Genomic DNA, 12,665 nt, shown 5'->3' with positions numbered 1-12,665 from the left:
TGAAAGAGTTCTCTTTGTTTGCTGTAAAGATCAATGATAAGAAAGAAAGAAAGAGAGAAAGAATGAAGGATAAGTGAAGAAGAAAGAAGAGAGGGAGAGAGATATACATTGGGAGTTGAGAGATAATGAGCTACAATATTTCAGTCCAGTCAGTTCAGAGGCGGAGTGAAGATCAAGTGGATGAAAGAGAGAGAGAACGAAAGAATATTAGAAAGGAAAAAGAAAGAAAGAAAGAAAAAAGATGAAAAAGGTTTCACCTAGAATAGGAAGAATTCAGAAGACATAGAAGAATAGATAGGTAGCTAAGGTATATATATATATATAGAGAGAGAGAGAGAGACACGTACACATACATACATATATATATACATACATATATGCATACATACATATGTACATACATATGTACATACATGCATATGCATACATCTACATATATATAGACACATGCAGATTCATCCATCCGTTCTGGGTCCGACAAGCAGTTGTCGTTGTTTCGCGACAAGCAAGAGACAGAAAGGCCTTCCTTCCTTCCTCCCTCTTCCTTTTTCTTCCTTCTTCTCCCCTCTTCTGCTTCATTCTTCTTCTTCTTCCTTCTTTTTGTTCTTTCGGATTCTCCTGAGAGTTTTCTTCTTCTTCTTCGTTTTTCTTCTTTTTGCACCAGGGAGAGAGAAAGAAAAGAAAGAGAAGAAGAAGAAAAATATTTCTCTGAGCTTGTTAGCCGTGGACTTCTCCTTTTCTATTTCTCTCTCTTCTTCTTCCTTTTCTTCTCTCTCGCTTTGGGTAATTCGTTACCTTCAGATGTGAGATAAGAAAAGGACTAAAGAGAGCATGCAGTCTGGGCTGTAGATACTCCAGAGCGTTCGTGACCAAGGAGAGCTTCGCGTAGATATCTGAAGGGAAGGCAAGATAGAACGATAGACAGACAGAAAGATAGATTAATAGTCAGATAGAGAGAGAGAGACATGGTAGATAGCTAGAGAGATAGAGAAGACGAGATATGATAGGCACGAGAAGAGAAAGACGGAAGACGACAGCAAGCTAAGAGAAAGATGTTTCTCTCTCTGTATGGTCATGGGTAAACTTCCCATATATTAATCTTATCCTTAGTAGAATTCTTATCCTTCTTTATTTATCTTCTTGATCGAATATGTCGATTCTTTTGCTTAAGCTCGTCTAGATCTCTGATTGACCTTAGGAGGGACAGCCCAACACCCTCCTCAAAAACCGAGATAAGATCTCTCTCTGTCTCTGTCTCTGTCTCTCTCACACACATACAGATGCCATCTTCTTCTCATCTTTCTGCCCCCCTCTTTCTATCATATATATTTATGTATAGATGTATATATATAGAGAGACGTATAGACATGCCTCCTTCTCTCTTATGTTGTTTCTATAAGAGAAGAGAGAGAAAGAGAGAGAGAAAGAGAGAAAGAAAGAGAGAGAGAAAGAGAGAGAGGAGCGGGTGTTTCTCTTCTTCTTCTTCTTCCCCACGTTAAACGTCAAGAAGAAGAGGAAGACCATAAGAGAGACTATGAGAAAGTTTGAAAGAAGGGGGCAAGCAAAGAGACAGATTTCTTTTCTAGTCAGGCATAGCATGTGCGTACACCGTCGTATGCTGTCTATAGAAGTCTTCAAGCATGTCTGTGGCACGGCCTACATAACACGAGACTTCAGAGACTCCAAAGATGGTCCTGAGGAGAAGCATATACCGTCCCACATAAGACACAGTCTTCCTAGCCTACATGTATATATATATATACACTATGTTATGTATCGACCTATGTACATATATGTATAGAGAGATAGGTGTGTGGATGTCTCTCTAGAGGTCCCTTGTATGTGTATGGATGTGTAGTGGGGTGTATGTACAGCTATAGATACACGATATATAGATAGGTGTACGTACAGTGTACATACAGAGTGATGTAGATGAAGAGGCGGTGGGTTGAAAGAAGTCTTTTTGCCGACCCAATAGTCTAGTCTGCCCTCCCTCAATTACTCCTACACTCTATCACCTACGAAGAGAGACAAGCAGCGCTCCTACTTTCCTCCCTATCAGGGAGAAAAAGACGACAACGACAGATACCAACACAGACCAAGAAAGAAAGAAAGAAAGAGTGGATGAATGAATGAAGCCCCCACAGTCAATCAATCAGTCCAGTTGCGAGAGAAATATGGAAATATGTGCATGCATGCACGCATGCATACAAGTACAAGATTCCTTCTTCATTCTTCTCTCTTTATCTTTATCTTTATCTTTTTCTTCCTCTTGTTCTTCTTTTCTTCTCCACCGTCAAGAGAAAGAGAATGTTTCTGAAGGCTTTCTGTCTGTTTGGTCTTCTTTTGTGTGACTTTTCTCTTTACCTGAGTTTGAAACTTCTTCAGTCATAGGAGCCTGTCCTTTTCTTGAGGAGACGAGACATGTCAGAAGAAGGAGACAGAGCTTCTCTTCAATCTCTCTTTCTTCCAGACTCGGCATGTCTGAAGAAAGAGAAGAAGAGTGACGGAGAGATGAAGAAGAAGAAGAGAGTGAAAAGCCTGATAGGAGACGCCGAAGTTGGAGAGATAGAATGGCTTGAAGAAGAGATAAAAGATGAGGGAAGGAAAGACATGTCTGGAGACATCATACAGACAGACAGGAGAATAAGAAACAAACTACAGTCTCGACGCAAGATCTCTTTTCCCAACTTTCTTGGACTTTCTTTCTGCGTTTCTTTTTCTTTCTTCAACTTTCTTTCTTTCCTTCCTTAACACTTGCTGAAAGTATTTGGGGGTAGATACATCCACAGTCTTTTGAAGAATGAGGGCGCAATCGACTTTTGAAGAGAAAGAAAACTTTATTCCGGGAGTGAGAGAAAGAAGAAGAAAGAAACCCAAAGTTAGTTCACACGAATGAGAAGAACAAGATGAAGAAGAAGAAGGAGAAGAAGGAGAAGAAGGAGGACGGGAAGAAAAAGAAGAGAAGAGAAGATTACATGCATAGACTTACTTCTTGAAGTAAGCGCCCGAGGCGTGAAGAAGATGGAGAGGAGGCGTGAAAGTTCACGTGAAGTTTCTCTAGAGAATTGTCTCTCTTGTCTCCTTGGCAGAAGAGGAAGTCTTCTTCTTTCAGTGGAGGTAAAGGAGACAACTCTTCTTCTTCTTCTCTTCTTCTTCCTTTGATAATTCTAGGCCTCTTAGACTTTCTTCCATGGAAGACGAGCTCTCCTTCCCCTCTTTTCATAGCACGTTCTCCGTCACTCTCCTTCTTTTCTTTCCTTCCTGTAACAGAAGAAGAAGGAGATGTCTGCTGATTCGGAAGAAGATCTTCTTCTTCTCCTCCTCCCTCCTCTTTCTCTCTTCTTTGATTTGGGGGTGCCTGTGTGACGGAGGTGCGTGACGAGACTTCTCTCAGAGTCAAGTAGAGAGAAGGAAGACTGCGGGAGTAGGCTACCTGAAGCACTGCAAACGAATAAAGAAAGACAGAAGAAAAGAATGAAAAAGAAAAGTCTACACGACACAAGAAAGAGAGAGAGGTGGAGATGAACAAGCCCATTCATAATAGAATGAAAGAAGAAAGAAAGAAAAGAGAGAAGAGCTTCACTTCTCAACTTGACAGAAAGAAAGAGAAAAAGAAAGACAAAAAGACCTTCCTTCCTTCTTTCCTTGCTCCTTGCCCTCCATAGACAAGTTTTGACTCCGCTAATCCCCGAGACTCTTGTTCTTTTTCTTCTTTTTCTTCTTCTACTTCTTCGTCACTCTTTCACGACTGCTATCTCTACTCTTAAGGAATAAGAAGAAGAAGAAAAAGTAACTACCGATGACTCGCCTTTCGTAACTCTAAGCGGAGACAAGCTATCGCTCACTCTTAGCCTATCTTGAATAGCCATAAGCACTACGACGACTATCTACCTATCTCTCTTTAATCTCTCTTGAATAATCTATCTCTCTTTAATCTATTTCTCTATCTACTACTCGTAGTAGACGATCGGCAAGTCACAAAGGAGTACTATAGGCGACAAAAGCAGCAGCAAGAAGAAGAAGAAGATGAACAGCCGCGGCGAGAGGAAAGGGAGGGGGCTAGTAGAGTGAAGAAGAAGAAGAATAAGCATGGTTAGATTATGAAGTCTCCACCTAATAGAGACTAGAGTCACATCCCATTTATGGCTTATACAAATTCACTACTCCTACTACCTTTCTCTCACTAGAATGAAACCTCCCTTCTCTTACCATGATACACAGAGAAAGGATGCATAAGAAACAAATAGCTAGGTAGATAGGAGACGAAAAAGAAAGAAGGAGTAAGGAAAGAAAGAAGGAAGCAATAGTTTGAGAGAAGTTTAACTCCTAAGGAACTTGTTACCATCTTTCTCAAGACCATCACGATGAGCCTCGAGGAGTTTCTCAACAGAAAGACACTCCCTCCCCTCCTCCTCCTCCTCCGCCTCTTCCTTCGTACATATTCTTCTTCTTCTCCTCGTCAATTCTTCTTCTTCTTCTCTTCCATCGACTGGAGCCAACGAAGAAGAAGAAGACTCTACGATCTTCGTCATATCCTGCTCTGAAATCTCTGGCGTCAACGAAGAAGAAGAAGAGGTCGAGAGAAGAAGGTCTTTCTCTCCTTTCTCCTTCTCCCCTTCTTCTTTCTTTTCTTGTTGAGTAGAGACCAGGGAAGAATCGTTCTTCAAGAGAGATTTTTCCGACAAAGAAGAGAAAGAAGACGAAGGAGAAGAAGAAGAAGGAGAAGGAGAAGAAGAAGAAGGAGGATGTGAAGCGCCAGTGACGTCAGGGTGGTATTGTAAGGTGGAAGAAAGATCTATTGGTGGTCCCTCTTCATTGCTCACTTCTCTCCGATTATAAGCCGATATAGGAAAGGAAGAAGAAGAGGAGAAAGAAGAAGATGCAGAGGTGGATGGAGTGGAAGAAGTGAAAAGAAAACCTTGCGCATGACACCCACTACTGGCTATTTGAAGAACTAGAATTAAAGAAAGAAAGAAAGACAGAAAGACAGAAAAAGAAAGAAAAAGAAAGAAAGGAAAAGAGAGGGAGAAAGGAAGAAAGAAACGCAGAGACAGAGAGAGGAAGCGTGAGAAAGAAAGAAAGATCTTCGATTGGAGAAAGACAAGACCTCCTTTTCTTCCTATTCTTTCTCATGAATCCCTATGATCGCCTTTATTGAAGATCTCCTCTCCTTCGCTCGCCTCCACTCTAGTGCGTTTCTGAAGGTTTGAGAGAATCGAAGACCCTCTCTCTCTTGCATGTCGATAGAGACACACAGACTTGTGTATTTCTTCTCTCCTCAGGAGACATGCCACACTCTTCGACGTCGTCTCTACGTACGTCGTACCAAAGAGAAGAAAGAACATGTATCAAGTCATTCTCTCTATCTATCTTTAATCTATCACCCATATCTTCAATCTATTTCTATCCTGGATCTATTTACAGACGGCTGATGTGTATGATCGAGAGGTGTTGACGACTGTAAGTAACGAAGAGAAGTCCATAGTTTTCTGGTCTCGAGTGTCGATTGTCTCGAGTGTCGATTGTCTCCTCTCCCCCGTGGTGCTTAGGCAGGCTAGCACGAAGGAGGAATCGACGGCCGCTATTCTCTCGATTCGTATTCTCTCTGCTTGTTTGCTTGCTGTCTCTTCACTACGAAAGCTTCGATCATATGTCGTCTTATATAAGATGAACAGACGACTCTGTCACATCATGCAAACCTCCCTTCATCTCTCTAGCCTTTTCTGCTCGTACATCTATGTAGACATACCTTCAGTCACCACACCCTCCATACCTGTATACAATGTATATGTCTCTGTATATATATATATAGATATAGCTATATATACAGACCTTTATACCTGTATACAATGTATATGTCTATGTATATATATATAGATAGATAGATATAGCTCTATATACAGACATGGGTGTGGTAGAGATGCCTTCATTAACTATACCATTATGGTATATATACACACTCTATATACATATATGTGTATCACTAGAGAAATGCTTCCATGAACTACATCCCTTCTTATACAGATGGATAGATACATGTATGTACATATCAATATATATATGTAGACATGTATATATAGACGTATTCATGTATATGTATATATATATGTATATATGTATATGTATATATATATGTATACATATATATATATATATACATATGTATATATATTGCCATACCTTCATTGACTCTATTCTCGAGAGACTTTAGAAGGGGGGAAATTCGAGTATCTGGTGGAGCCTCTTTCTCTCCTTTCCTTCTGACAGCTCTAGATTTTTCTTTTTCTTCTTCTTCGTCTTCAGTCGATAGATATGTTTCTTCTTTCCTTTCATTTAGACTAGAGAGACATACACTGCTGCCTTGAAGTGTGAGGTACGGAGAAGGCGTTAGAGAAGAGAGAGAAAGAAACCTTAAGGAAGGAGAGGAGGAAGAAGAAGAGGAGAGAGAAGAATCTTGTTTTCTGAGAGATATAGAAGAAGAAGAAGGAGAGAAAGACGAAGAAGAGGGAGAAGAAGATGACGGATGGAGTAGAAGAAGAGGGATAAGACGATAGAGTGTTAAGACACGACAAAAGAGTTGGACTTGACGTAAAGAAAAGATTTCTGTGGAGAAAGAGGGTTGGAATGAAGAAGAGAATGTGGAGGATTTCCTCCCCTCTTCTCTTTCATTCCTTTTATGATCTTTCTCTTGACTTATATCTTCTTTAAAGCAATGGGGAGGGAGAAAAGAAGAAGAAGAGGATGACGGTAGACGATCTGTGAATGAAGGCTGGAGGATGCGGTTAGATTTTCTTGAACTGTTGGGAATCTCCTTCTTCTTCTCTTCTTCTTCTTCTTCTCGCCCATTTCTTCTTTTTCTCTCTCGATCATCCATCGTCGACACCTTCTCTGCACAGACCCGATATGTCTCTCTCTTCTTCTCCTCCTTCCAGTCCGTAGCCAAAGTATTCCTTGCAGAGAGTGATGGAGAAGATCTTATGAAAGAGAGGTCGAAGCATAGAGAGATAAGATTCTCCGTAAGCTGCTGTAGATGAATGAAGAGGATTTCAGAAGAATCTCCTATGAAAGGACATAGGGGGTTCTTTTCCAAAGAAGAAGATGAAAGATAGTGATTCTTCCTCTCTTCTTCTTCTTTGTCTTTATCTTTATCTTGTCTAGGTATATCTCCAGCGTCCTGTTGACGATGCATCTCATGGAGAAAGATCTTTCTTTCTCCTGTCCTATCAAAGACAGAAGAAGAAGAAGAAAGAGATGACGGGTGCAGACGTTCTATGTGAGAAGGTGTCTCTGCTAGAGCCGTTGTGTTGAAGGTATGAAAGGAAGAGGTCTTTCGTCTTTGAGAAGCATTGTATTCTCTCGTCTTCTTCTTTTTCTTTATCTCGAGAAGAAGGAGATGCACGCATGCACCGAGGATATGAGGAACATTCTTGACTTGGCCTTCTGCAAGAATCCAAGAGAGGGAAAGAGTTTGAGTCACCTCCCTTAGAGCTTGCAAGAGCACGGGTGAGACGAAAGGCATGATACTTAACTTCCGACAAGCGAGCTCTTCTTCTTCTTCCTTCTTCTTCTCGTGGAAAGGGAGAGATGACTGAAGAGAAAGAAAGAGACACAAGTGCATACAGAGCATGGCATTTTGACCGATGAAAACAGACTCTACACTAACTACAAATCTCCCTTCTATATAGCCATGAACTTATATACAGACATATACATATACATATATATATACAGAGAGAGAGTTAAGAGGAGAACATGTGTAGAGAGAGAATGTGTGTGGATCTGTAGGTCCTTCTGTTCGTTTCGTAGATAGATGTCTATAGCTATGAATCAAAGGGAAATTATCTCTAAAGAAGAGAAGTTGCAACAAGAAAGGAAAGGCGAGGCGACCACGGTGTATCATAGACACCTCGTGATACATTCCTCTATACCTCTCAGTTCGATAAAGACAAGAGGAAAAAAGAGAAGGCTCTTCTGAGACATACATGAACGAAGAGAAACACGTCTCTCCTAGCCTTTCTTCAGATACACTCACATGTCTCTCTCTCTCTGTCTGTCTGTCTCTGTCTCTGTCTCTCTGGCATAGAGACAGAAATCTCATCGTACGCATAGAGATCTACACAGGGAAATACATTTACATATAAGATGAGCATAGACCTATAATGTATATACATAGAGATAGATGAAGCTTTTGTATAGAGACAGTGAGGGAGTTAGTTCAAACAGATACATAGACACATACAGAAGAATGTGTACATACAAGAAGTAGCCCCTCGATGTTGATATGAAGGCGTCAGAATTTACCTTGTTTGAAGGGAGAAGATTCGGTTCATTCCTTTCTGAGAAATCGACAGTTGTCGCTGCATGCACTCTGGATGAAAAGTCGTCGTCTAGAAATGTCATGCTAGGGTGAAGATCAGAGGTCGATTGTGAAGACAATCGAAGTAGTGCATGCAAAAGCTTGACAATTCTACCCGGTAGAAGAAGGAGCTCTCTTTGCTTCGCAGGATCTGCTAAGATGCAAATAAATCAGAAGGAAAGCGAAAATGGAGGAGCGACTGACTGACGTGAAAGTAGCAAGAGTAGAGAGGTGTTATGTGATATGTGCGTTTACACTTGTAGAGAAGGGGAGATCTATAGAAACAGATAGACACATAGACAGATAGATGCACCTTCGTACACCTAGGTGCTTGTGTACATACACCGTACAGTCTGCATAGAGCTATGAACGTGGATAGACTCATATATACATCATCATACATGCACATACATACACAGATAGATACATATACATACATACGTACATACATATTGATAGATATGTATATCTCGGATTGACGGCGGCTATATGTCGGTTAACGAGCAGCACTGAGCGAGCAAAAGAGGGAGGGAAGGAATGAATGGTCTTCTATAGCATTACTTATGATAAAGTCTTCTCTTTTGACCTTTTCTTCTTCTTCTTTGATAAGAAGGTATCCTAATACCAGCGATAAGTTGGAGATTCTCACTCATCTTTACCTTCTCCTTCAAAAAGCTTTTTTCTTAAGAACAAAGCAGGAGTAATCACTGCATCGGCTAGCGCTAGCTCGATTGTCCCCCCGCTGCCATCGATGTACAATCGATGGTGACCGCTAGCAATGAGCACAAGAGCCCTATTTCGAGACACAAAGAGCACCCTGCAAAGAGGGAAGTGAATGAGGAATCTATCTTTATCAAGCAAGAATGACGTCACCTAGGAAAATAGATCGAGAAGCTAAGGAATCCGCCTTCTCACGCATTCACGTAGGGGTATACATGGAGAGGAAGGAAGAGAAAGGAACGAGAGAGAGAGAGAGAGACGTATCACCTTCTTGATCATGAGGAGAGGTAGAGACGTGATAACGAAGAATAGTGGCTGCTTGAGTTTGAAGAGAGTGCGAGACTATCATACGGAGAAGAAGAAAAGACGAAAGAAGAGAAGGAGAAGAAGAAGAAGAAGGAAGGTCACCCAGAGAGTTTGATTTCTTCAGATTCTTCTTTCCTTGAAGTAGCAAAGATGAGAGAAGCTCTGGAGACGAAGAAGAAGAAGAGTGAGGATTGTAGAGAGATTTAGCCCATGAAGAAGAGGAAGACTTTGTGGTCGAAAGAAGATCTAACGATGTACAAACTGACGCGAAGAAAGAGGCCATCGAAGGAGAGGAAGAGGGTGGCAGAGAATTATCTCTCTTCTCTTCTTGGTCGCTTTCACATCGATAGAACCCTCCGAGGTGATCTTGCACTCTTGGGAGATCTGCCGGCAAGAGGCTTGGAGAAAGATCAGAAGGAAGCGATGAGAGAGAATACAGAGCACGGGTTATCTGAAGAGACAGACAGACATAGACAAGAAGATGCGTGAAGATAGAAGAAAAGAAAGAAATCTTCTGAGCTGGCTATCGTGACTCCGAGGAGAAAGAGCTGTGACATACAGAGAAAAAAGGAAAGTCTATAGAAGACCATACACTCACATGCTGGTCCTCTCATGGGTGTATGAGTAAATATACATAGGCACCTATATATATATATATACATGAAGCTCTATATAGATAGATAGGCTTCTCTTCTTCATTTAGGTGTGAGAGATAAACAAGGAGAATATGAAGAGTCCTTTTTGCTCCCTTTCAGAGAGACTCGTCTCCAGGCGTCTCCTATAAGAAGACAAGTATACACCGCCCCACTGTCTTTCAGATGCTATCTCCTCTTCTCTCCTTCTCCTCCTCTGGCGTCTATAATAGTCCCTCTGTGTACGTCTAGCGTCGACTTCTCTCATCGATAGATAGACAGATAGATGGATCGATGGATAGAAGGATAGATAGAAGTCTATGAAGATACACATACAGCCAGTCATGTCTTCAATCAGCTATCACATATAATGAGTCAGCAGGTATACACATACATACACATACACCTTTATACATATATATACATATATACTTATCTATATATATCGATACAGATATAGCTATAGATACTGATTTGTCGATAGAGATTTGAGAAATAAAAGAGGTGTGAGTGTATGTACATGTATGAGTGAATTCCTATACAAATGAATGTCTAAAGTGGAAACTCGATATATATATATATATATACATATATATATAGTTACGTATGTATATATATACATACATAGCTATATATATGTGTATCGATTTCCCTCTATATCTACATGTTCTTTCGAGTAGTGCATGCACGGGAGAGTGTCTATGAAAGACTGGTTTATGTAGAAACTTCTACTCGTCTGTGTAGAGCTCTATGGTCTCAGCTAGCTAGCCATTCCTAGCTCCTATCCAGACACCCGTCAAAGTCTGGAGAGGAGCTAGGAAACCTATGCAAGGTAGCATGAATGATGCAAAGGAAAAAAGTAGACAAGGTACAAACTAGATACACCATAAATGTCTATGTATCTATCTACCTATATCTACCTATCTGACTATTTATATATATATATACATATATCCGCTACAGTAAGGTAGAAGCAAGGAGAGGGAACGCGAAGAAGATGGGAGAGTGACGCGGACTCTTGGGGGGGAGGAAAGGACACGCATCACAATGAGAAGAGATAGCTAGCTAGCTACTAGCTACTTAGCTATGTCTAGACATCGTTAATCTTCCTCTCTGTTGTTTATTGTCCTTCTCTGGTTGACTGATCCAATTTTTACCTGAGAGAGCGTGAACTTCTCCTTCTCCTTCTTTTGCTTTCGAAGCAAAGCCTTCCACGCAGACATGAGAGGGTGTATGCCTAACACCTATAAGGAGTCGTACGACACAAGCGACAAGGATAGTGAAGTGAGAGAGAAAGACAAAGACAAAGACGAAGAAGAAAAAGAAGGAAGAGATAATGAGAAAGCAGGTGTTAAAGAAACAAAGACAGAGAGAGAGATCAACAGGAATCTTGGTAGAATGAAAGATGTGAATCTCCGGGATGAAAGACGCTTGAGAGGCGTATACCAGAAGAACATTTGTATGAAGAATGTGTGTATCTTGGATAGACACGGTCTAAGCTAATAGTATACATGTAGGTATAAGTATCTATGTGTATGTATACTTATCTATATATACATATACATACATGCATATAGGTAGACAGAGAGACAGATGGCATGTACGTGAATCCATACGTAGGTATGTGCGTCTGTTCGATATGTATGGAAATGAGCATATCCTATGTATGTACTGCATATACACCCTAGCAAACATATCGCGAGAGAAGCTTCTGTATTTATCCAATACGGCCGATAGAAAGAAAAGACCAGATAGAGAGGGAAGAATGCAAGTAAGTAAGAAAGAGAAGAAATAGCGATCTCTTCAACACGAGGGTCTTTATCATTCTTCTGTTCCTCTCTTCCATATACAGATAGAAAGATACATGCAATCTGACGAGACACCCTAACTGTGACACCCTAACTATCTTCAAGATTCTCTTTCTTTGAATTCTCATTTTAACTCAAAAAAGGAGCTTCTACAAACTCTCACTTCAGCCACACACACCTCCATCGTCATAGACAGATAGACAGAGAGACAGACAGAGAGAGCGAGAGAGAGAGAAGAGGCAGGTCTCTCTATACGTATGTATAGATATGTATGTTTGTGTATAGGTATGTCTATATATATCTGAAGATGCATGTATCTATGTATGAAGATGTGTCTATGGATATGTATGTATGTGGATATGTATGTTGTCTTCGATTTCTTCGTTCTGCTGAAAGAAGAGAGAAGAGCAGCAAGAAGTACTCCCCGTTCTATAGTAAACTTTGTACATATGAAAGCATGGTCTATCGACTTTAGGTTGCTGTTAAATCTATTGGTATATGAAACATTACAGCATTTGATACAAGGCAAACTAGAGCGGATGGATGTCTTAGCTTCTTCCTCTTACTCTGAAGAGGCCGTGAAAACGGAGGATTTCGACGAGACAATCGAGAGACATCTTATGAAACGCACGAGAATATGTAAAGAACCTGATAAGGCAGTCATGTGGAGAAAGAGAAATCCTATTGTCTTCTTCGTATCGATACTCCTGAAGAAAAGAAATGCCACGAAAGAAGAAGAAGAAAACAAGATGTCTTACGAAAGCAAGAAGAAAGATATGAACAGAAAGAGAAAATGAAAGAGAGTAGACAGACCCAAAAAAGAAGACTGAAGGGACGCCA

General features: G+C 40.7%; 1 protein-coding gene across 1 annotated transcript; it reads right to left on the bottom strand.

The window, feature by feature from the left end:
* Positions 1 to 792: 792 nt before the first annotated feature.
* On the bottom strand, positions 793 to 12,532 carry CSUI_005759 (uncharacterized protein; the record flags this gene model as incomplete). Its single annotated transcript, XM_068065929.1, has 9 exons — positions 12,392 to 12,532; positions 11,175 to 11,261; positions 9,347 to 9,836; positions 8,305 to 8,510; positions 6,184 to 7,591; positions 4,346 to 4,957; positions 2,993 to 3,444; positions 2,368 to 2,617; positions 793 to 893 (listed from the first exon to the last, which is right to left on the bottom strand). Coding segments are annotated over exons 1-9 (3,657 nt in total), but the record flags the coding sequence as incomplete, so codon positions are not given.
* Between the last annotated feature and the right edge of the window lie 133 nt (positions 12,533 to 12,665).

The sequence above is a fragment of the Cystoisospora suis genome (assembly GCF_002600585.1).
Source record: "Cystoisospora suis strain Wien I chromosome Unknown contig_2783, whole genome shotgun sequence".
NCBI classification, from domain to species: Eukaryota; Apicomplexa; class Conoidasida; order Eucoccidiorida; family Sarcocystidae; genus Cystoisospora; species Cystoisospora suis.
This window is presented reverse-complemented; position numbering and strand designations above follow the sequence as displayed.